General features: G+C 54.0%; 1 protein-coding gene and 1 long non-coding RNA gene across 30 annotated transcripts in view; one reads left to right on the top strand and one right to left on the bottom strand.

Annotated features, from left to right (window-relative positions):
* Positions 1-1,676: 1,676 nt before the first annotated feature.
* LOC309864739 lies at positions 1,677-24,061 on the bottom strand. 5 transcript variants are annotated; one of them, XR_014311723.1, is made up of 4 exons: positions 23,763-24,061; positions 5,832-6,028; positions 3,302-5,740; positions 1,677-2,568 (listed from the first exon to the last, which is right to left on the bottom strand). It is a non-coding gene; the product is annotated as an uncharacterized lncRNA (long non-coding RNA). The 5 variants fall into 5 exon arrangements; XR_014311724.1 differs by having other exon boundaries at positions 23,829-24,061; XR_014311725.1 differs by lacking the exon at positions 23,763-24,061 and adding an exon at positions 23,534-23,722.
* AFDN (afadin, adherens junction formation factor) overlaps positions 22,848-25,203 on the top strand; it is a 127,279-nt gene continuing 124,923 nt past the window's right edge. For 10 of the 25 annotated variants that reach the window (XR_014311717.1, XM_082730458.1, XM_082730449.1 and 7 more), the window contains exon 1: positions 22,849-23,181. Coding sequence is in view for 24 of the 25 variants with exons in the window: in XM_082730458.1 (XP_082586584.1) it covers positions 23,077-23,181 (105 nt within the window). In the remaining variant the exon portion in view is untranslated. Of the gene's footprint in view, positions 23,182-25,203 lie in introns of all 25 variants that reach the window. The other 15 variants (XM_082730464.1, XM_082730450.1, XM_082730456.1 and 12 more) reach the window with 3 other exon arrangements.

Here is a 25,203-nt window from a genome sequence, read left to right as displayed (position 1 = left end):
CCAGCGGCTCCCTCCCCGCACCCCGTCATTTGGGGTTGTCTCTGCGCTTGTGCAGTGAGCTCCCCCACTGTCTGAGCAGCCCGGGCCCAGAGAAGTGCAGAGATGCAGGGGACCCTGTGGCGGGAGGCCAGCGGGGGCTGTGTGCAGGGCAGTTCCCCCACGGGAGCTGAGCCTGGAGGCAGGAGGGCTGCAGCTGGGCACGCCCAGTGCCCATCGGAGCAGGGCGAGGGCAGCAGCCAAGCCAGGCCAGCTCAGCTCCAGAAGCCGGACGCAGGGGACCAGAACCCAGCCCAGGGGCCAGAGCCCCGTCCGGCACTCCCGGCCAGTGGCTCCGTGGGCCTGCACCTGCCGGGCGAGCCGGAGCTGGTCCGGGTTTGGGCCCGGCACAGCCCCGTGTGGGCGACTGGCACAGGGAGGTCGGCAGGCTCCCGTCAGCCGCACCGTGGAAGGATGTGGGCACTCGCGGGCCCTGAGGGCCGTGCCCAGGAGCGTCGTCGCACCCATGCATGCAGCCCTTGAGCAATTCCAGGCTGGGGCAGGGAGAGCCCCCGCAGCGGGCAGGAGGGACGCACGGCTGGGAGCAGCCTTGGGCTGGGCAGCAGCGGGAGCACCTGCTGGGACCACACCTGTTCTCGGGGCCCTTCCCTCCCTGACGTCTCGTCCCCTCGGCATCCTTCCCTCTGCCTCCACCCCAAGGCTGAGGACACCGCCGCGGGAGCCAGCCCACGGGCCTCCATCAGGGAGCCGGCCAGCGGTCCGCGGTGAGGTCGGCCGTCAGCGGGTGGCCCCGGGATTGAGAACCCAGAGGGAATGGTCCGCGGGGAGCAGGCACACACCAGCTCCGTGGGTCCAGTTACCGAGGGGAACGGATGGCGTGTTCGGTGGCAGCCCAGCTGCGGAGCTGCCCGAGGAAGGCGGTCACAAAGGGCAAGCCTAACGGTTAACCACCCGTTCTGGAAGATTCCGGGGACTCCTGAGGAGCACAGCGTGCTGACAGACTAGTGGCAGCTCTTGGGTCTCTAGCAACAGCCACATGCTGGGGACGCGATCCCATGGGTGGGCATGTGTGTGAAGGAGCGACTGGGCCCCTCGCCGTAGCTCCGGCCTCTTCTGTCGTCCGAGAAGCAGAATGAGCTGCTGTTGCTTTCTCAGAAGAATCATCCCGACCACCACGGCTCCTCCGGCAGCGGAACGGCGGCGGGGGGGGGGGTGACGGACATGGTCTCTGCCGTCTAAGCTGCGCTGCTCTGCAACACTGAACTTGAGGAGATTCTGGAACGTTCCTCAATGACAAGCATAATATAACGTTTGCCCCTCACCATCATGGCATTCTCAGGCTCACACGTGGCCTCGGTTTGGGGACAGAGCACCTGGGGCCAGGTCCCCAAGCTGGCTGAGAGGCTCGCGGGCCCCAGCCAGCTGTGCCAGCCCATTTATAAAGGGGACACAGTGACATAGGGACACGCCCTCAGGCCTGGCATCGAAGGTCGTGATGTCAGGCGGGAGGAAGAGAAAGGTGCCTTGTAAAGTGCCAAGAGCTGAATGCTGGGTCTTTCTCCCTTTCTGTAGAAAGTTCTAGAACAATGTACAGTCCACGAATAAGCAAAACGATCATACGAACTGGTAAAAAGGGAAACGTTCTGAGAATCACCAAAATGTCCATAGGTTAAGGGATTTTTTTAAAAGATTTTATTTATTTATTCGACTGAGAGACAGTGAGAGAGGGATCACAAGCAGCGGGAGCAGCGGGCTTCCCACCGAGCAGGGAGCCCGACTCAGGGATCAATCCTGGGCCTCCAGGGTCATGGCCCGAGCCAAAGGCAGACACTCAACCCACTGAGCCCCCCGGGCGCCCCAGGTGAAGGGCTTCTTAGCATCCAGGTGAAGCAGAGCTCCCGCCTCGTGTCTGGGCTCTAACAGGAACGTGAGTCTGCTGCCGGGCACAGTAGCTCACCTCCACCCTCCCTGCGACCGAACCAGTCCGCACGTGCGCTTGCCGGGGGAGGGTCTGGCCCAACGTGGTGACGAGGCTCCTTCGTCTTTGAAGCTCACCACCTGAAGCTTCACTCCATGCCCTAACGGTGACCTGAGCTCTTGCGGAGCTTCCTTGTTCGATGGTCAGGAGGGGGTCCTACGGCTGAGAGGGGCGCGTGAGGACGCAGAGTCCCTGTGTGTGCCGGACTTCCCGGCAGCGTCCAGCAGCCCAGAGAAGCTGACCAGTGTCCTTCTGACAGCCCGCTAGCCCGGCAGGCTCCGACGAGGGGGGAAGGGTCCCCGTGTGGGCCCTCGGAGCCTTGCTGGCGTGGCCAGGTGTCCCCTCAGCTCATGGGAGGGTCCTCGGCTCTCCAGGGAGCACTGAAACAGGAAGGAGGGGCAGTGAGCTCAGGTGACAGATGCGAAAGCCAACGACAGGCCTGGCCAGCCCGGCGCGGCTCGGCCAGCCCGCGGCTCTGGGTGTGAGTGCGGCAGTTGCAGGCCGCTGAGCTCAGGGCACGGGGCCACGGGGACTGAGTAGCAGGGCTGTGGATCCGCACCGGGAAACTGGAAATTCCGGACCAGAAGACAAGCCTGCCAGGAACGGGAGCAAGGGGACAGCGAGGGGACAGGCAGACGGGCCCTTGGGGAGGGCAGGGCTTCTGCTCGTGCTGAGAACTCCGAGTGTCTGCTCCCACACCCACACCCCTAGTTCCTGGGGGCAGAACCACCGAGGTCAACTGCAGGTTCCATTTACACACTCGCCTACATTGTTTATGGGAACCCACCGAGCCAAGCCGGAAGGTCTTCCATCGGCCATCGCGGTACGAAACCGGCACCACCGGCCATCGCGGTATGAAACCGGCACCACAACTGAAAACAACGGGCTTCTAGTCCATTCCAAAACAAAACAGTTTTTAGATAAGGGGGCTGGGTAGCCCAGGGAACCCCGGTCCGGGGGGGTGGGGAGGGCAGGCGGAAGGCGGCTTCTGGGCGCGGGTCCTACAGCCCCCCAGCACCTGGGCTCCTACCCCCCACTTCCCCCAAGCACCGAGGCTACACCTCTGCAAAGACATCATGCCTTTAACGCCGTCCTGACAGCTTACTGGTTGGCATTACTGAACGGTAATCTGTTTCATACAATTCGCTTTCCTAAATACTACTCCTTACTTAAAGGCCAACGTTTTTAAAACCATTTGAGATGGTTTGTAATATGTGAATTTTTTTTTTTTTTTTGCATTCTTAAACAGATGACAAATTAAGCTTTCTCTGTGTCTTTGATTCCGTGTCTTTGTTAAGAAAAGAAGTTTGGGGACCACAGTGTCACCTAGAGCCACTGAACTGAGAGGCGCTCCAGGCTCCCATTACTGAAGTCTTTGTGGTTTTGGTCTTCTAGAGTCTTTGCTTCTTCCTCCTCATACTTCTCGCTGTGTTTTCCTCTAGCAGATCACCAGTCTTATCCTGCGGGTTACGAAACACCATGGTGAGTAAGGAGAGAAAGTGAAAACACCCTCAGGACGGGGAAAGAGCCTGGGGAAGGGCGCTGGGGACATCAGATCCGTGGCCCTGTGCTGCGGCCCCCCCGCCCCCCACTCCATACCCAGGCTGGCTCTGCCCCCAGGCCTCCCTGGCTCCACACTGAGGCTCCTGGTGGCCTTGGCAAAGAGGGGAAGCAGAGCAGCGCCTGGCCTTCTCTCCCCTGACCTGGCTCTGTCCCCAACACCAGCATGGTTCACCCCTCCCAGGCCGGGTCCCTCCACCCTGCGTCCCCCAGCTCTGCCGCCGTCACAAGCAAACCTCGGGACAGAGAGACGTGGCACTTCCCGCTTCTTCCTCCTCCCTTTCATTCACTCTCCAGACAGCTGACCTGTGGCTCCCTGGCCCCCAGGAGGCCGTGGCTTGCTGACGGGCCGCTGCAGCAGGGCCTCCTCCAGCAGCCCCACGGCCCCACCTCCTTCCTCCGTGCCGGGAGCTGCGCTGTCTGCACCGAGCTCTCCCTCTCTGCCGCTCTGTCACCCACTCCACGGGCTTCTCTTCTCCACCCGCCCCTCCCATGCGGCCCAGGACCTGCCCTCTCCCTTCCACTCCGCAGCCGCGGGAAACGTAGTGACGCAGAGCGGCCGTGGCCTGCAGGGGTGGGGGGGACAGGGTCAGGTCTTCACGGATTCCGGCGACTGTGAGACCAGAGAGGCCCCCGCTGTGCTGCGTGCCCAAGGCTCCAGGGCTGGAAGGGCATTGGAAAGGCCTGGAGATGGAGGGAAAGGCGTGGGGGAGGCGCGGAGGCGGGTCGGGAAGGGGGCACAGAGGCTCTGAGTGGCGTCGGGGGTCTCACATTGCTCAAGAAGCACGAGGAGAGAATTATGGCTGCTGGGGTTTCTCCTCAGCCTGGGGACTGAGCCACGGGGTCACGCACGTCCCTGCACTGTGGCGTTACGCTCTGCCTGCCTGGGATCGCTGGCGGTGCGGGGGTTGCCAACGTCGGTCAGGCCTCCCTCTGCTGCTGCCCAGAGCCCGAGCAGGAGCTCCCCTTCCTGCTCCGAATCACTGGGTTCCGGCGGGAAGAGGGGGCACGCGCAGGAGCGGAGCCAGGGCGCTTGTGGACGGACCGCTTGCACGCGTGTGGCCAGCAGCTGGCTGGCATGTTGCAGGATTTGTTTACAGAGATTTCTCTGTGAAGACGGAAAGCAGATCTGTGGCTTCCAGGGCTCCAGGGACTGGGCACTGTGTAAGGGCTGCTAAGGGGTGCAGGCGCCTTCTGGGGCTGGAGACAGTGCCCCGATGGCCTGTGCAGCTGGCTGCCTGCATCTGGGGATGCGCCAGAGCCACGGGAGGGACACTTCACACTGTAGGTGAGTTATGTCTCAACAAAGCTCTTGTGCGTATTAGTAGGGCTGGGGAAGCCTCTAGACATCTAGGAACCGGGCACTGGCCGGAAGCCGTTGCTGCAGACAGGGGCCGGGGGCAGTGACGGGCCCGGACCAAGTGGACACACACACCCGCGTGTCCTCACTCCCAACTCCTTCCCTCGCCAAATCTCGGCCGCCCCAGTGTCCATCCAGCCCCTCGAGGGCCGCCGTGACCAGCCTGCTCACCCTCAGCAGAGGAAGGAGGAGGTCTGGGACATGCTGTGGCCGGCCCACAGGCGCGCTGAGCAGTGAGACCCAAGGCCATGGCTGCGGCTGACGGCCACCCCCACGGAGCCACTCTCGCGGTCCCAAATACATCCGTCCCGAAACATGCCGTCCTCAGACCCGGCCCCTGCAGGACGACCCCCGGCCTCCGGGCCTATTGTTCACTCCCCAGCAGCAAACCACAACATTCAGGAACATGACCCGGTGCCAGGACTGCGGGCTTAGACGGGGACATGTGTCACACTCTGGGCAGGAAGCTCCAACCTCCACCAGCAAACTGAAGATCCCATCCAAGGCCGCATCTGCCGGCAGCAGGGCTTGAAAGACCTCCAGAAACACGCCGTGAAACCATTTTTAGTGCAACCCAAGATTAAGTAGAATTTGGGGGTTTTCATGATCTGGTCCTAGTTGAGTCTTTGATCTCCTGCAAACTCCAGGAAGAAACCTCATAAAAGGGGCGCCAGAGCGGAGCCGTCGGTTAAGCATCTGCCTCTTGGTTTTCCCGCTCAGGTCCTGACTTCAGGTCGTGAGAGGGAGCCCGCCTCCGGCTCAGGGCTCCGCGCAGTCGGAGGTGCCCGTCCCTCTCCGCCTGCCCTCCCCCGCTCAGGCAAACACTCTCTCTCCAATGAATAGAGCTGAAAGAGAAAGAAAGTGAACACAGCAGGACAGAAGGACAAACAACAGTCAGTGACATCTTTCTCCTTAAAAACACTCGCGAAACCGTACAAAGTGCGGAGGGGATGTCGGATACGCGGGTGCCCGGCACCGGGCCGCCTCCGCCGAGCAGCTTGGCTCTGTCGCGTGCAAGTGGTTCACAGCCGGCTTGAAGAGAAGGGAGCCCCGCACGGCGCTTCCCTCGTCCGACTGTCCTGCATGGATCTTCAGGATGTGCTGTTTAGATATAATCATAAGGACCCACTGACCTAAAAAAAAAGGAGGGGCAATGATTGGTTGACAAATATTGACGATTTTCAGAAGCTGATGTCAGGAAGGACACATACTTTCGAGCGACGAGCATTGGCCGAGGCGGTCCAGCCCCTCCTCTAGTCCCCATGATCACGCTGCCAGCAGGTGGGCGACCAGAAGCACGGGAGGGGCCCCCTTCTTGCAAGTAACCAGTTAGCTTGGCACAGCACCCCAAGATGCTGGCGGACGGCACAAGCCTCCTGGCTCAGAGACGAAGGGCTTTGCCGCTCCCAGCACAGCAGGCAATGTCGGTTTCACGTCCGCCCCCTGCCCTCCGGGGGCCCCTCGGTGCTGCGGGATCTTGGGAGACGCGGCACGTGCAGGGGGTCTCTGCAGCTGAGCTGCGGCGGCTCCAAGCCCAGGAGCTCTCTGTCTTTTATAACCTACTCTTTGCCCCCAGGAGACATTATCTTTATCGCACAGGCCGGTGGGAAAATCTGCTGCTTACAGATGAGACGGAGCAGGACCCTCTGTGTCCTGCCACTAAACATGCAGAAAGCCAGAGACCCAGGGAGGACAGTCTCCCCACACTGGATGATATTCCACTTATCACAGTTTTATAAACGCGACACTTGAAGTGGCAACCAGACCTGCTTGCTCAAGGCCCTCAAGCATCAAGTTGAAGAGTTGGGACTCACATCAAGGTGGGTCTGATTCCACACTACGCTCTGCACCATACAGCCGGAGAGCCTTCTCCCATACAGGGGCGTCGTTCATCACTAGCTAAACGGGACGACGGCCACGAATTCCTGGACTTACCGTGCCCGTACCTGGGGTGTTTACCATTTCAGTGAGAGACATATTATCATCAGTCCTTCTACCCGTGTCCGGCATCGTCATCCCATTTCTCAAACGTAGGACACGAAACATAGAAGTAAACTGGCAGTAGAACCCGAATTGTAGCAAGTCTGAGGGCCATCCCTGGGGTGTTCCGTCCCAGCTCCGGAATGCAAGGCCAGGTGGGAGCCACCTCGGCGCCCTCGATCCGTCGCCTTCAGGCCCTGTGACTTTCAGTGGTACCGCAGGTGGCACTTAATTTGCAACTTCAAACGCTACCGCAGGTGGCACTTAATTTTCTTTCTTATAAAGCCAATAATATTATATTCGTAAATTTTGATAATTTGGTAATCTAACATAAAAAATTAATCTGGTTTCTGAACAAATTTTATAAGTCAGTGTTATATGTGTATTATCTGCAGGGACTTTTATTTGTAACCAGGAAATGGTATTTTATATAAAGTTGTAGTTAAACGTAAAAGAATTATAGTTTATTTTTAGACACGAAGAAAGATTTTACACACTTGAAATGCATGTTTTTATTCCCAGTGTTGATTACTCAGTTTAGATCTAAAGGGTTTATGCTGTACATGCTTTTTTTTTTTTTTTAAAAAGAAGCAAAATTGTTGAAAGTAAATGTCTTAAAAAGGATCAGAAAGAAAAAAGTAGCCAGATTTTTCCTGAGTCTGACCACCTCAAGAAGTGAAAACCACAACAGGAAACCACTCTGACCAAGCACAGGCGTTTGCTGTGTATGTGACATGATTTGGGCTGCAGATCACTAGAATCTTTCCCTCTAACTTTATTGAGGTATAATTAACATGCAATGAACCACGCATATCAATTAAATCCTTTTTTCTCCTCTCCCAGGTGTAGGTTTTGTAACTATTTCCTTCTAGACTTGAATAGAATCCTGGCATCTCAATAAAACTCAAACATAAATGTTTCCAAATTAAAACTTCTTAAATTCGTTGTGAAGTTTTACATCTTTAATTTGTATAGAAAAGCAAGATATGAAAACAGAAAAGCAAGATATGCTATATTCTACTTTCAACTAAAACTTTTCAATTTAATAATTGTATCCCACAAAAATAAGTTATCCAATTTTAAAAAGTATGTTTGGTAAGGTAGGAATAACTTTTTCATTAGCTAAGAGTTTATTTTAGAAATATTAATTGTACAATGTTATCCTTGAAAATTTGTCCTTTTAGCCAAATGAACTGAGGATGTTTTAATCTACAAAACTCATTTTGATTTGCCTACAAGATAGCCATAAGTAAGTCTGTATTATTCAACAGTAATAGTTACATTTTGATCATTTAGAACTTGTATGCTCATTTTTTCCATTTAGGAAAAAGAATTGTTCCACAGCAAAGAGAAATCTTGAAAATACTATAGTGAAGAGGCAGTCACAAAAGACCACGTATTGTACAATTCTTCTTATATGAAATGTGCAGAATGGGCACAAAAGCAGAAACAGAAAGATGACTGGCAGGACACCTGCAAGGCTCGTATACTTAACCCCCTCCCTCCCCACTCACACTCCCGAAATGAAACTCCAGGCCCTAGTAAATTCTATCAGATTTTTGGGGTTTGGGAAAGTCAGAGAGAAGAAAAAGGGGAATGCTCCCCAATGATGTTTACGAGACTTGCGTAGCTTTGACATCAAAATCTAGCAAGAACAGTGTAAGAGACAAAAATGATAGGCCCATCTTCCTCGTGCATATGGATGCAACATTTACACATAAAATATTAACAAATCAAATACAGCAATGTATAAAAAAGATAACACATCTCCAAATTTGGGGGTTATCCCTGGGAGTAGCAAACTAACAACATTTTTAAAAAGAAGAAAATTATACAATCATAGAATTAATAAAATATTTGAAAGAACTTAAACGCATTTATGATTTAAAAAAAAAAAAGCTCCTAGCAACTGGGAATAGAGTGCTGTTCCTTTGTTATGGTGAAGGGTATTTGTTTTACAGTATGAATAGAGTGGAACATCACTATTACAACAGAGGGTATTAAAAAAGTTTAATAGTGAAATGTTGAAGCCTTTTGATCTGAGATAAGAAAGTAAGCAAGTTTCTGATATCAGTGGCTTTATTCACCTCAGCCAATTCAATAACGATGTAAAGCTTGGAAGAGAGGTAGCAAAGTTGCTGTTCCATGCAGTTGGAGTGATTGTGTACATAGAAAACAAAAATTACTAGCATGAATAAGTGACTTTAGCAACCCTAGTAAAAACAAGGTCACTATTTTAAAATCAATTTCGTATCTATGCAGTAGCAATAAACAGTTGGAAAGTGAAATGTTAAAAAATATACCATTTACAATAGCATAAAAATTCAAATATTTAAGATTAAATCTAAAAAGATTTTTACAGGGTTACAAAGAGAAAACTATGCATTATTAAGAAAAATTAAAGATGGTTGGGGTGGATAAACCATGCACATGGATTAGAAGTGCTTTTATTATAAATATATCAGTTCTCCCTCAAATTGATCTGTAAATCCAATGCCATGCCAATAAAAATCCCAGCTGCATTTTTTTGTGGTAACTGACAATCTGATTATAAAATTTACATGGAAACACAAAGGATCAAGAAAAGCCAAGATGACCTTTAAATAAAAGGCACACAGTGGAAGGGCTTAATCTACCAGGTACCAACATTTATTACAACATTTTGGTAATCATGGAAGTTTTTTGTGCAGCAATGGACAAGTAGACCAAAGAAACAGAATAACAATTAGTTCAGAGACAGACTCACACGCACACGGACAGACGGTTTACAGCACAGCAGGCTTACTTCGCAGCCATGGGAGAAACTCGATGACACTCAGAAAAACTGGATCGTCAGCAAGGAAGACTGGAAAACAGAGCTCACGCCCTGCAACCGTGCACAGCCACTAAGGCCAAGCCCACCGTCTACCCAGTGGGGAGGGTCAAACACTGGCAGATCGCACAAGAGCAAACGTCGGTGGCTCTAGGATACAGAGTCCCCAAAAGAGACTCGCCATGGAAAGAAAGGGGCGCACGGGGAACTACATGAGAGTTGGAAACTACTCCACCGTGAAGACTAGAAGACGCTACTGAGAGTGGGGAGGCGAGTCGCAGAGCGGTCACGTACGAGGCAGAAAGTTTGTCCCCAGGATGCATCCCCAGTTCCTACAAACCAGCCCAGAGATGACAGATGACCGGGCAGAGCAATAAGCACAAGGCTTCCAGAGGCGCGTCACAGAGCGGCATCTCCCGTGCTCCGTAAACAGGTGACAAGAGGGTCGCTCTCACAAACACAAGAACAAAATACTAAAGCATCCCTATGTGGACAGCACGAGGGCTCTGGACGGAACGGAGAGCAGCCCTTCCCCTGGGCAGGTGGTGTGGATCGCGCCTGCTCGTGGACCCCACGACCCAGCAAGGCCACTCCGAGGCACACACCCAAGCCGGGGCGCATGAAGACCCCACGGAACCGTTCAGAGCCGCACTGTCTTCAGCAGCAGAAGTCGGCACCCGGCCCATGGCTGTCGGGGCGGGGGCAGAAATCACCGCCCAGTCATAGCCCGGGACGCTGCCAGCAGCTGAGACGAAAGAGCTGCCACACACGACCTGGTTGATGACTCCTGACCCTCCCTCCCACACACACTGATCTGCTCTGACACACTCCAGAAACACGACAAATGAACCTGTGCAATTAGGAATCAGGACAGTGTTTAACCTGGACAAGGGATGAAGGACACTCAGGAGAAGAGGCGTGAGGGGCCACTGGGGTGTTGGGACCGTCCCTGGTTTTACCTTATCAACAGGAATGTTTGTGCTGCGATAAGTGAGCTGCATAGGCGTTCTGGGCACCAGTAGGGTCTTACGTGGAGAGAAACATCACTGACGGAGCAGGCACAATGCGAGCCCAGAGGAGAGATTACCAAGCAGCCGTCAGCCAGGTCTCTCGGCAAGGAAGTGGAGATAGAGGGTCCCAACCAGCATTCCCACCACCCTTGTATTTCTTACCAGAGAACAGATGCCGGGGTAGGAGTGATCCGGGCTTCTGCTTTTGCGTGGCGAAATTCCTGCTCCGTGCTCTGTGCTGAGGACGCTCATTAATTCATTGTGCTTCTTCCCCAAACGCGTGGAACCGACACACAGCTACTGTCTAGTTCCATTTAAGTAAACGCGGTTGTCAACTATGAAATAGTAATTCAGCTCTTGTCCCCGCGGTTGTCTCCTCAAGGACCCCGTCTGGGGTGGATTCCAGACTCCATCGTGTTTATAAAATCCCCCGAACGCGTCAGGTGTTTGCACGGATAGCCCTGTTGCTGGGTCTTCCGGGAGGTGTTCTGACTGCAAATATCTCCTGATACCAAACTCTCATTTTGGACGTTTAAAACACTTTCTCCTGGGGCAATTAATGTTGCCCTCCCAGAAAAGCTTGAAACCTGACAATTTTCCGTTTCCAACAAGGCAGGTACAGGGAGGTCAAGTCTTCACAGAGGAGACACGGACACTTGCTCTTCTATCACTTCTGTAGCATTATCCCCGTCTATATCTAGGTCTTAAAATTAGCATTTTGTCCGGTGTCACCTCTCATTTTGATTTTTTCATTTAAAACCAGAAGGCAGGCTGGGTCTGGCCCACAGGCTGTGATTTGCTGATTCCCAGCTTTAAATATTAACCTTATTCATCTTAATCCATAGACTGCATGACCTCGGAAATAAAGGTCAGTTGTGGATTTAGGGTGTAGAAAACCCTACGAGACTGGAAGTATTTTAGAAGGTGCCTTTTTAAAGATGAAACTCACCCTGCTTCGCCACCCCTTGTAATTGCCTTGCAACAAATAAACCACATTATTAAACTAAAAAGAAAAATACCATTTGTCGTTAGACTTTGAATGGACATCTCTTCCTGAACTTCTATGTTTAAAGAAGTCTTTTTTAGCTAGAACATAATTATCTCACCCATAATTGGGCATACATCTGTTGGATACTCTGTTATATATACTCTTGGCTACAGCCCTTTTAAAGATTTTATTTTTTACTCTATTGCCAGTTCACTAAATTCATAAATTGAAGTTCATATTGTCATCTTTTCTTCTTTATTTAATAACTGTGGGGAAAACAACAGTTAAAAATTCCTCCTTGAAAAACATCTTATTATTGAACCCAGAGCATCCATTTCTGGCATCCCAATGCAAAAGAAAGTATAAAATCATAGAAAACTCTCCCCAAACTCGCTGCTGAGATTAATGTTTTAAAAGATGCTAATGATGTCTCAAGTTTCTCGTGGAAACTGCAACCATGAATTATTGAAATTACATAGTACCTAATACTGTTTTTCTCGTGGTGTATTTCTAACTGCACGAGGCTTTACGCTACTCTAGTGACAGCAACATGGTCTCAGCACGTATTAATATGTAATTATTTTAAAGAATTTAATATCTAAACAACAAACTGCTTTCATCCAGTCTACAATGTAAGTTACTCTGTAACGACGGTATATTTATTCATTTTGTCCTTAATACTTAAGCATATCTCCATTAAACAAAGAAAAACCCCTGAAATCAAATATTGTCATGTATTTCAAAATAGATACTCAGCTCAAGGGTCATTGGAGACATATTTGAATAACAAAGATTTTTTACATATTTTCTTATTTTTCTGACAATTTTTTAAAAAGATTTCATTTATTTATTTGACACAGAGAGAGATCACAAGCAGGCAGAGAGGCAGGCAGGGGTTGGGGGGAGCAGGGTCCCCGCTGAGCAGAGCGCATTATGGGGCTCCATCCCAGGATCCTGAGATCCTGACCGGAGCCGAAGGCAAAGGCTTAACCCTCTGAGCCAACCAGGCGCCCCTTTTCTAACAATTTTTGAAAAGACTTTTCTTGTGAAAATTCCACCTAAAGTTCGTTCTAGAAAGACAAGAATATTATTACATAATAATTTCACTAAATTAATTACACAGTTATGTCTGCCTTGTTAACTACCTAAAAAGACTTATGTATCTGTGCTTTACTTTAAAAGAGATTAGGGGCCCCATTGGTCAGGGCCATACTACCCTTGACCTCAGGGTTGTGAGTTTAAGCCCCATGCTGGGTGGAGAGATTCCTTAACAATCTTTAAAAAACATTTAAAAAAGAGAATTCTACTTTGGTGAAAATACTGGACGGAAAAATTTGTAACTGCCCTACAAATAGTAGGAAAAAGTCAATCCTATTCTCTGAAATGACTCTCAGGTGTGTGTTTGTGACACCAGGGAGAGAGAGATCTCACTGAAGGCTGACACACCGCGGGACCCTGAGCAGCCTGCCAGACCCGTAGAAAAGAAAACTGGGTTTTAGAAAGATACTTGACCACTAATGGCCAATGACCGTGTGACCTTCCAACTCGGCTCTATGTGACCCTAAGTCCACGCTCTCCCGTCAGCTGGGGCATGACAGCAAACAGAGGGACGAGGTGCCATGGGGGTCCCTCAGGAGTGCCCCTCCAGGTCTGGTTCGCGGGGAGCACTTCTGCGGTGGGGCAAGTCGTCCCACGGGAGTAAGCAGCCCCTACTTTTCAGGGCTTCACACCCATTGTGGGACCCAGCGACCCTGCAGGGTTAGTTGTGGCTGAGACGGGGCTTTATGGCTCCCCACCCCGACACAGACTTCTCCAGGCACTGGGGCAAGGGAGAAACAGGGCTGGCCAGTCACTCACCAGCTTTCAAGAGACGTATCGCTTCTACACCATTTCGTTAACCAAAACAAGTCACAGGGCCTTGCCTACCATCACGGGGGGGAAGGTGAAATTGTGTGCTTCGTGGAGGAAAATCAAAACCAGCAAGCAGCACGGCCGTCTAGGGAGAAGGTTAGGATTTCAACCGGTGGCTACAAGCAGGGATATTCCCAGCGGAGGGAAGATGTGAGCCAAAGTGGGGAGGTGTGGAAGCAGAAGCAAGTTCGTGAGATGCAGACGCTTTCCCCTGTGAAGTAGCAGGAGACTGAGCTGTCCAGTGACCAGGCTGAGCTGACAGCACGCGGGGGGGACTGGGGTGATCGCGGCTATGCTCTGACGGCAGTGGCATATAGGGAAGTTCGGATGGGTGTGAAGTAGGTGGAGGAGTGCAGCAACACCTCAGGAGAGTCCTGAGGGTAAAGAGAAGTGCCAGGGTTAGGGACCAGTAGGACATGCAAAGTGAGAAAGGAGGGAGTTAGGATGACCCTGAATTCAGAGCACGGAGCCCCGAGTCTGGGGCATTTGGAGAAGGTGGGTGATGGGCGGGGGGGGGGTGTGGGCTGGAGAAAGAGGGGACACCCTTGCGTCTTAGAGATGGAAACAACTGGAAAGGTGGCTTAGTCATCTGGGAAGGATAGAGGAGCACTTGTTTTCTCCGACATACAGAGTTACAGCTTAAGCATTCACAGCACGTGATGCACCAAATCCATTATGGACATTGCGCTGTGATGAAAACAGTCACAAAATACAGAGCCAAAACAACACCCCAGTCAGACATTTCTTACAGCTTTCTATTGCTTAAAACTGTCCAAGGCTTCAGAGGCTTGCTGCAATGTTCTGAACAAATGGAATTTCTAATGTAGTGTCTTTTAATAATTAAAAATATGCATAAAAAGTTAAAATTTTACAAGTTTTCTTTTTTCCACATGCATAATAAGCATGAAACTTCGGTACGTTCTCACTCACTTTCACATCTTTCCAAAAAAGCCCTTCCCTGTACTTCCCTTTTATCCACGCACGTTCGGAGCCCTACGGCGCCAGTGTTCAAAGTAGAATGACAACATCTCTATAGGCACGGACTCGTGGCGGGCTCATTCACGTGCCTCACTTGAATCTGCAGTGGTGGATGGTCAGGTAATCCCCACCACGTTGCTTATTTTTTACCAGTGGAAACTGAGTCTCAGAGAGCTGCAAGGATCCATTCACTGTCCTACAATTAGTGTTAAGAGACAGACCTCAAACTTGACAATTTGACTGTTGCCTCCATGCTACTTTCTCATCCCAACACCTAGGATAACACGTACAGAATTGATTCCCATGCTGGGTCTGGCATAACGGAAACATCTCACTTAGAGATGTTGCAACTTCAGGTGTGTGACCTTGGGAAAGTCACAGTCTCCAGGTCAGAAAGGATCTAAAAGATCATTGAAGCCAGTGGGTATGAGCCCTATCAGAATCACTCAAGAACATTCTGGATCCTGATTCAGTGTCTAGGATTGGGTTGAAGGAATGTGTAGGTTTAAAACATCCTCTGAAATGTGAACATGGACTGGGTAGTTGACAGCTGAGGAGTAATTACTTGTCTTCAAGTTATGATGATGATGTTTGTAAAGTGTTTTTGACAGTCCTTGTCATCGCCATTGTCTTCTTCTTCTTTTTAAGACTGAAGAGTGACGGTGTGCGGCGGATGCATGTGTGAGCCAGGGAGGGAGAGAGATCTCAAGCAGACTCTGTGCTAAGCGTGGAGCCCAACGTGGGGCTCGATCTCACGACTCCAAGATCATGACCTGAGTGGAAACCAAGAGTTGGACGCTCCACTGACAGAGCCCCCTGCCCAGGTGCCCAACGGTTCTTGCCTTCAAGGTATACACTGGAAACACTTAGGAATGAAATAAAATAATGTCCGATTTTCCTTTAAAAGTAATCCAGGGATGAAGACAGAGGGCAGAGGGTCCGTGAAGCAGGCTTGTAGAGTGTGGGAGCGGGAGGGTGGGAGAGGGCAGGGGAGCTCTCTATGCTATTACGTCCACGGATAGCGTTGAAAATTTTCTAAGGAAGTTACAAAACAATTCAAAAGCTCCCTAGGAATCTCTGATGGCTACCAACTCTCGGAATCTCAGATCCAACCCAAGCACACCACCGTGGTTACAGAGGCTCGCTGGCAGCTGGCTCACTTGCACTCAGCTCCGGATAGAGGCAGTGCTGACGAGAACGCACCTACTTGCCCTCCTGGCCAGTGGCGGCCGTCAGGAGACAGTATGACTGAAATAGGGTGTTCAGAACACAGCGGACCCTTGACCAGCACAAGGGTTAGGGGCGCCGAACCCTCTTAGTCAAGAGTATGTGTATAACCTTTGACCCCCCAAACCCTAACTACCCTCAGAAGCCTCTGATAACATAAACAGTTAACACACACTGTATACTAGGTGCATGTTGTAAGGTATTCTAATGAAGTAAGCTAGAGACAAGTGTTATTGAGAAAAACCTCAAGGGAAATACGTCTGTCCAACCGCCCTGTAAACCCCCGCGTACAAGTGGACCATCGCCATCAAACCCATGTGGTTCAAGGGGCAGGGGTGAGCGCGAGTGGCTGGACGTCCGCATCCCTGTGTGAGCCGGGGCTGTCTCACCTGCTGTCTGTCCCTCAAAAACAGGGGCATGTTTCCTAGGTCCTGTCTGGGATTCTAGTCCTTTTCTTTCATTCCCGTCCATTCTCAGGTAACTGCTCACCTTTCCACGTTGACCTTGACCTGCAGTTTCCCAACTATGTATCAGGGGTCGGGTCACTTTATTTCATCCTGCTTGGTATTTGGAAGCACTTTTAATTTGAAGAGTCATGTGTTTCTCACATTCTGGAACATTCCCAGCTTTCATTGTTTTAATTTTGCTTGTCATTCCCTTCATTCCTCTGGCATTTTAATTAGATTGAACCCTTAGCCCATTGTTCCTGTCCTTCCCAGGACTCCTGTCTTTCACAATCTCCTTGCGTTCTACTTTCCAGATGCATTTCTGGGCACGTTTCTTCTTTCTCTTGTATTTATGTCAGTCACTACATTTATCATCTCGAGGATATCTAGTGGGTTCTTTTTACATGTATGCTTCTTTTATTTCTACTGGTTCAATATTTCACAATTTCTTATCCCTTTTTATGGGTATTATCTCATCATATATTTCTTGGAGTTTCCTATCTATTTAAAGCTCTTTTCAGGATGTTTTGTATTTTTATTTTGTCTGGAGTGAATTCATCTTTTTAAAAAATTTTTTACTTAAATTTGATTTAGTTAACACATAATGTAGTATTAGTTCCAGAGGTAGAGGTCAGTGATTCATCAGCTGCATGTAACACCCAGTGCTCATCAGATCACGTGCCCTCCTGAATGCCCGTCACCCAGTTACCCTGTCCCGACCTACCTCCCCTCCAGCAACCCTCAGTTTGTTCCTTATAGTTAAGAGTCTCTTAGGGTTTGTCCCTCTCTCCGATTTCATCTTCTTTTATTTTTCCTTCCCTTCCCCTATGTTCACCTATTTTGTGTCTCAAATTCCACATCTTAGTGAGGTCATATGATAATTATCTTTGTCTGACTGCTTTATTTCACTTAGCATAATACCCTATAGGTTCCATCCACATCATTGCAAATAGCAAGATTTCATTCTTCTTGATGGCTGAGTACTATTCCATTGTAGATATACATACCATCATTCATCTTCTCTACCCATTTATCTGTCCATAGACATCATCTGGGCTCTTTCCACAGTTCAGCTATTGTGGGCATCGCTCTATAAATGGGGTGCAGGTGCCCCTTTGGATCACTATGTTTGTCTCCTTTGGACAAATGCCCAGTTCAATTGCTGAGTTGTAAGCAGCCACTGTTTACATGAACTGTTTGTTCTATGTTTTACTTTTTGGGGAACCTCCATACCATTTTCCAAAGTTTGCATTTTCACCAACAGTGTAAGAGGGTTCCCCTTTCTCTGCATCCTCGTCAACACCTGTTGACTCCAGATGGGCTAATTTTAGCCTGGAGTGAATTCATCTTCCAGTTGCTACTTTTGATAGAAGACCAGTGTTTTGTTTGTGTGTGTTTTGGAATGTTGGGTTGGTCAACTCATCCTAGGAGATGGTTCCCTCATTCTCTCTTTCTTTCTCTCTCCCCTCTTGGCGCCTCTTTGCTCATCCCTCCTGGCTAACAAAGGCTTTGACCTGGTCCAAGGGGGGCTTCATCCCAGAGCAAGGAGTGTTGTCCTGGCAGGAGGCATCCGGATACGCGAATGTGTGGCTTAGCTCAGGTGCTGCTCGGAAGGCTGGGCCCGCGCTTCCTCCCCCCCCTGGGGGCGCTGTCATCCCCACTGGCCAATGGGACCCCGCCTCCTTGTGGGAACTGTCCGCCCTGGGCCCCGAGTCCAGCAGGACAGCTTTCCAGCTCCTTCTCCCCCGTGCACTCGTGTCCAATGCAGATCCTCAGGGATGTCTGGCTGTCTCGAGTACCCTCTAATTTTACCATTTTCTCTGTCCTTCAGCTATCATTAGTGTATACTTGAACTGGGGCGCCCGTGCCTCGAGCACAAACACCGTGTTAACGAAAGCCTCAGGCTAAGATTTTCACTTCTCACAAGAGTTTGCAAACATCAGCACTTTTAAATATGTTTAAGTTGTACTGCATTCCCCAAAGGAAACACCTATAATTTGGTATTTTTGATTTTCAAAGATGCTAGTGCATAGAGGAGAGGTCTGGGCGACGACTGAAATATTCCACTTTCAGGTTTCCCGCAGACAACACATTTCTCCACATTTACTTCTCTTGGTCTCTCCAGTTCTTACTGCTGATAAAGCATTTAAGAGTCCGTGTTGCCTCCGTCTGCTCTGTGTTATCATTTGTTCAAATAAAACGTAATGGGAGTCTGCATTCGAAAATATGTTTCCTAACAAAATTATATATACTCTGTATACTGGCATACATTATATGTATAATTTATAGGATTTACGTAAATAATTATATGGCACATTTTATTTATATGTTATTATTATATGTAACTATATCATACAGTATGTGTTCGAATACATATATATCATACCCACTTTCTGGCAGAGAGGTTGATATATTTGTACCACTCATTTCTTCTAAGGTCTGTTAAATTCCTAATTTTCTTCCTGACGCTTTCTATTTGTGCAAGCCTGTGGACACTGGGGCAGGAGTTGGGTTAGCCACACTAGCTCACCTTCGAGCCTTGTTTTGATGGAATCTCTTGCGTTCTCTTCGCTTCTGGGGAGCCAATGGCAGCCAGTGGCCAGAGGCCTGTGCAAGCCACTCTCGGAGACCAAGACCCCATTGGAGGGATGATGCAAACATGCCTTCTTCCTTGCTGTCTGGAGCTACACCTTGTATTATCTAGAAAAAGGGGAAAGGCTGGGTGGAAACCATGTGTGGCCTCCACGCTGTGGCGTCTGCCCTTGGAAAGACCACTCACTGGAGCAAGGGCACTGGGCTGTGTGCCGTGCCCCCGGGTGGCCTCCACTGCAGTCAAGGGTTACTCATACAATGTCTGGGGTACGCTGGGCACAGGGCTATGCTCGGTGCTGGGAGCCGGGGATAAGCCGAGTCAGAAAGACGGGTCCTGGGCACCAAGGGGCCAAGGCAAGCCAAGGTAACATGAAGCAATTCTACAACACATTAAGGGTTAGTGACCCGTGCTCACAAGCTAGTTCCCCTCTCACACCTCATGCCCACACACAGTCTACTTCCTTTGCATTCAGTGGAAATACCTTCTTTATCTATTTAAGATCTGGCATCTTTTTTTTTTTTTTTTTGCAGGATTATCTTAAATTTATAAAATGCTAACAAACACATTCAACCAGATGTCTGAGTTGGTAAGATTAAATTCCTATTTTAAGGGCTTTTTGTATCTCTGCTCTGTTTCCTGAAAATTCTAACAGGGAACCTAAAACTTGGCTATCAAGAACATGGCAATATAATGCAGGAAGAATTTAAAGATACATTCCTCCATTTATCAGTAGTAGCACATACCCTCCATACTTCTGGAGACTTAATCCTTTGGAATCTCTTTTTAAGAATTAAATTAACAAGACTGACCTTTGTAGCCATAGGGTTAGGCAGAGAAGAGTCTGCTTATTTAACTTTCTATAAGCAACTAGATTAATTTTTACTCTTTGAGGCTACTGTGGAAATCATCTCCCCCAGGAAGTTTGCTCTTTGTAACTTTATTATGGCCCTTTACTTGAAGTCTTATTTAAAGACCATGCTCTGAACTCACAGACCTAGCTAAAGGGATCTTAAGATGATCTGCACAATTTTAGGATTCAAATATTTCAAAATTAATTTACTAAGATATGAAATTTATTGGTGGCTGGAAAACTAAATGACCTATAGCTCATTAAGCATAGTTGATATATTTGTACCATTTCTTCTTCTGAGATGATTAAGCTCTTAATCTTTCTATTGGCATTTTCTATTTTCCAACGCTTGGGAAAATTGGGGCAGGAATAGGTTTATTTCATTTGGTTGGTCGTAGAACCTGGTTTTCATTAATATTAAAAAAAAAATTCTTTCAAGTTCAGACTTTAACCAGAATTTTAAAATACTATTACTTATTTGTTCCCATCTCATTGTACTTTAAGGTTTTAAGTAGATTTAAGTTTTAGAGGTACTCAATATTTTGTAGATCAATGCAGATTTAAGCAGGAGCTGTGACTCTCTAAGTGTAACTAAAAATAACACTGTAAAAAAGAAAACTAAGGGGGTTGCCTGGGTGGCTCATTGAGTTCAGCCTCTGCCTTCCGCTCAGGTCATGATCTCAGGGTCCTGGGACCGAGTCCCGCATCGGGCTCTCAGCTCAGCGAGGAGCCTGCTTCCCTCTCTCTCTCTCTCTGCCTCTCTGCCTGCTTGTGATCTCTGTCTGTCCAATAAATAAATAAAATCTTTAAAGAAAAAAAAAAAGAAAGCTATTAGTCAAATATGAGGTAAAAAATAAATCTTAACAAAAACACACATATAGATGACACAGATTTTCTTTTTCAGCCCTGCCCAGCTTTGCTCCCCTTCAGCCTCCTTGCTGGTCTCACATCTTGGTTTCTGTGAGTTGGAGTAAAGGATCAATCCTGCACGAATTTATTGTTACCCGGCATTTCTTGAGTAGCAGTTAAGTCTGATTTCTTAAATGTATCACACTGAAAATGGAAGATAGTGTCCGATTATTTTTATAATGTGGTATCAGAATTAACACAGGGGTCAGTGTGTTACCTTCAGGTCTTGAACAATGACAGTAGGACAAGGTCGGCCTGAACGTCCTTTTGGCCTGAACGTATCCGGGTTCTCCAGAATTTAGGAATCCTAGGTATTCTGTGGATTTCGGGTGGCTTTTCAACCTTCGTCGGTAAAGCAGTGCTGGTCGCGATCTACTAGGACTTGCAGTCTGGACATTGGTATGCCGCTCACACGCGACACAAATGGGGATCTCTAAGGAGACTCGTGCAAACGACGATAAACGTTAAGAGCCTTCTGTGCGTCCCGCGCCACACTGCAGGCCTTCCGAGCCCGCCGGACGTGCTTTATCTCAAAGGGCAGCTCATGCTCACTTTCTAGCCACGCCGCATTCTGTCCAGCAGGACCCCGCGCACTTACTTTGGACACCGAGTGTCCTCGCCAGCCCTGCGGAGGAGAGAGGGTCCGGGTAAGGGCACCGTCCGGAGTCAAGCCCCGACGGTGAGGCTGACAGCACGGGCGCGCGTGCCACCTGGCCAGACGGTGCGGAGCCCTGGGGACACCACGACGGTCACTACAGACACGTCACGGAACAAACAGGAAGCCCGACTGAGTCTGTCACGAAGCCCCGAACTCCGCGGTCCGAAGGCACGGAGACGCCGTCTGCGCGCGTCCGCTCCCCGGAGGGTCCCCGCCGTCTGGTCTCGAGGCCGCAGAGCACACGGTTGGCTGCGGGCCTCCCTCCGCCGGCCCCGGCTCCGGACGCGGGCCCCGGGCCGAAGGGCCTCCTCGGGCAGCCGCGCTGCAGAACGCCCCGGACAGGAAGGCTGAGGACAGCCCCGCGCGGAGGACCCCAGGGTCTCCCCACAGGAGAAGAGACCCGACGGCAGGGACAGAAGTTCTCTGCGGCCCCGAGACCGGACGGACGAAAGGAAGAGGCTCCGTCAAAGGTCACTCGGCTTCCCATCCCCGAGCCGCGCGTCTCGGAGACCAAGGCTTTGGGTCCAGCACGTCGCGGATCCAGGAAGAGCCCAAGGTCACCGGCCGGAGCGCGGCGCGGAGGGAAGGGTCTGCGGCGCGTGTCCCGAGGCCGAGACCGGTTTTCGGAGGACGGGAGCTGCGGCGTGGCCGGGAGACGGACGGGACCAACACGCGGTCACTCCGGAAACCTGCCGCCGCGACGCACTTGAGGCCTGCGCGCCGCGGGGGCGTGCGGGGGCGTGCGGGGGCGGCCCGGGGGCGTGCGGGGACGCCAGCGCTCCCCTCTCGGGACCCCGCGGGACACAGGGTGTGCGACGAGCGGCGGCTCCCGTCGCAGACACGGAGCGCGCCGGGCGCCGCAGGACACGCGGGGCCGCAGCAAGGGCTGCAGGCGCGCGGGCCGCGGAGCGGGGGAGCCCGGGGCACCCACCTGCGAGGCACCCCGCGCGCCGAGTCCCCGTCCTCAGAGGGCAGCTCCGGAAGGCGCGCTCGGAAGGGACCCCGGCGACAAGGGCATCACCTGGAAGGACCCATCAGTGACCCCCACGCCCCCGCGGGGACCCGGGCGGGCCGAGAAGGAGGCAGCGCCGCCGAGGCCGGTCCCCACCGCGGTCCGCGCTCGCCCACGCGCCCACGCCCACGCCCGCGCCCGCGAGGACTTCTGCCCGCGCTCTTCGGCCCCCGGCGCTCGGCCGCCCGCACCCAGCCCCCGCCCCGCCCTCGGCCGCCCGAGCCCAGCCCCGCCCGGCCCCAGCACCCCGCAGACCCAGCCCGGTCGGACCCCGCCCCGCCGGCCGCGACCCAGCTACCTTCGGATCCCGGCGGCGTCCGAGCCCCGCCCCCCGCCGGAGCCCCGCCCCCGCCGGAGCCCCGCCCCCGGCCCCGGCGCGCGGGAGGTGAGGCGCTCGGCGCGCGGAGGCCTGCCGGCGGCCGGCGCAGCAGCACCTAGCGGAGGCCGCCCGAGGTGCGGCGGCGCGGGCGCGCGGGGGCGGGCACGCGGGCGCGGGGGCGCGCACGGCGGGCGGGGCGGGGCGGGGCGCGCGGGCGGCGCGTGCGGGCGCTCGGGCGCACACCGGCCGGCGGGGCTGACGCGGGCCGGGCCGGCTGAGGCGGCTGAGGCGGCTGAGGCGGCCGCGGCGGCCGGGAGCCCGGGAGCCCGGGAGTCCGAGGCGGCGGCGGAGCCCGCGGAGCCCCGGGCGCGGCGCGGGGCGGCCGAGCGCGGGGCGAGCCGGGCCCGCGGACCTGTGGGCGCGCGCGGTCCCACCCGGCCCGGCCCCGACCCCCGCGGCGGCGCGGGCCGAGGAGCGCGGCCGGGAGGATGTCGGCGGGCGGCCGCGACGAGGAGCGGCGGAAGCTGGCCGACATCATCCGGCACTGGAACGCCAACCGGCTGGACCTGTTCGAGATCAGCCAGCCCACCGAGGTGAGCGCCCCTCCCCCGGCCTCGCGCGGCCCCGCCGGCGGCGCCCCCGCCCCCGCCCCCGCGGGGACCCCCTCCGACCCCGCCCCCGCCCCCGCGGGACCCCCTCCGACCCGACCCCGCCCAAGCGGGGACCCCCCTCCGACCCCGCCCCCACCCCCGCGGGGACCCCCTCCGACCCCGCCCCCGCCGGGACCCCCCTCCGACCCCGCCTAAGCGGGGACCCCCCCTCCGACCCCGACCCCACCCCCGCCCCCTCGGGGACCCCCCCTCCGACCCCGCCCCCGGGGCCACGCTCAGCGCCTCAGGACCCGGGGGACCCCGCGCGGGCGGCGAGGCGGCGCGGCGCGGTCACCTGTGCGGCGCGGGGCCGGGGGGTCGCTGGCCGGGGCGGCATCGGGGGCGGGGTCGCGGGCCGAGCGCGGGGGTCGGGGGCGGGGCCGCGGGCGGGGAGCGAGGTCTCCGGCCCGGAGTCGAGCGGCGGCTGGGCGGGGGCCGCGGGCCGGGGGCGGGGGTCGCGCGTGGGGCCGCGGGCCGGGCCGGGGTCGGCGCCCGGAGGCCGTGCGGTGGGCGGCGGGCGTGACCTGATGGCGCTGTGGCCCGACTGCGGCGCGGGGTCCGCGGCCGCCCGGGGCCGTGGCTCCGCGGACCTTTGTCACCCGGGGAGCATGTGACCGGCGCTGTTTTGCTCCAATGGGTTTGAAAACTTGGGGGTTGGCGGCCGCGGGAGCCGAGCAAACGTCGGGAAAGTTCTGATCGCGCGCGCGCTGATAAGGCCGCCGGGGCCGACCTGGGCGCGGAGAGACGCGTCCTCCCATTCGTCGCCGGCCGCCCGGGTCGGAGCCGGCGCGCCCCTCCCCCCGCCGCGCCGGCCCCGGCGTCCGCGGTGACCCGGCCGGGGGCGGGGGGGGGCGGGGCCGGGGGCGGGCGGGGAGGCTGGGGGGCGGGGGCCGTGCCGGGGGTCTTTCCGAGGGCCTGGGGTTCGTCAGGGGGTCCGGGGGCCGCGCCGAGGGCTGGGGACGGCGCCCGCGCCCCTCCGCAGCTCCCGGGCCCGCCGCGCGGCCTGGCCTGGGGGCGGCCAGCCCTGGGCGTGCTCCCGAGTGGAGGAGGAAATCGCACTTGCTCGGGGCCTAGGACAATGGCCGTTGTTTATAGCGAAGCCGCCCGAGGGTGTTCGGAACACCGGCTGGAGTCGGGGTGCGGGGCCGGGAGGGGGGCCGGCCTGGCGGACACCCGGAGGGGTCGTGTGTCGGCGCCGACTTGCCGTGGCGCACACTTGGGCGCGCGCCGCGCACCTTGCGCAGGGACGTGGTTCCGGTGGCGCCCGGTCACGTCGGCCCGGGGGGCTCCGGTGCGGCGGGGTCTGTGCTCCGGTGCCGGCCGGCCCGCACCGTCTCGTGGGCCGGATCGGACGTCGTCCCGGAGCCGCCGCCTTTGTTGTCCTGCCGGCTGCGTGCCGGAGGGACGCTGGCGCGACGCTGGCGGCTGGGGCAGCGCGGGGCTGGGAAGGGCTTCGCGGGCCGGTGCCGCCCCCCCGGCGTCCGGGAGCGCGGCCGGTGCCGGTTCTCGGCCGTCCGCTGCCCGTCCCGGCGGTCGCGCGCCCCTCCGGGTCCGCCGCCCGGCGTCTCCGGGGAGCGGGTCGTGGCCGCGGAGCCCAGCGCGCCTCGCCGTTCCGGGCGTGTTCGCGGTCCTGGGCGGGCGCGCCGTCGTCTTCCAGTGCCGGCCGCGGGTTCCTCGTCGTCGGCGGCGGAGGGGGACGTCGGAGGCGGTCAGCGGTGCCGGCTGCGTGCTTGGTCCGCTTCAGGGACTGCATCTCCACGTGCTTTCGGAGAATGCCCCCCGCCTGGCGCGGAAAAGGAGTGTTTCCACTTGGTAGCGGACCGTCCCGTTTGCTCCGGGACTTCGGACGGAGCGGGCACTTAAGACCGTGGGAGTCGGACGCGTTATGGTCAGTTGGTCTCGGAAAGCCGCACGTTGAAGCGCTCCGCCGAACCTGTGCTCTGTGCTCCTGGCGGTGCCGGTAGG

The sequence above is a fragment of the Mustela nivalis genome, assembly GCF_964662115.1.
Source record: "Mustela nivalis genome assembly, chromosome: 5".
Lineage (NCBI taxonomy): Eukaryota > Metazoa > Chordata > Mammalia > Carnivora > Mustelidae > Mustela > Mustela nivalis.
This window is presented reverse-complemented; position numbering and strand designations above follow the sequence as displayed.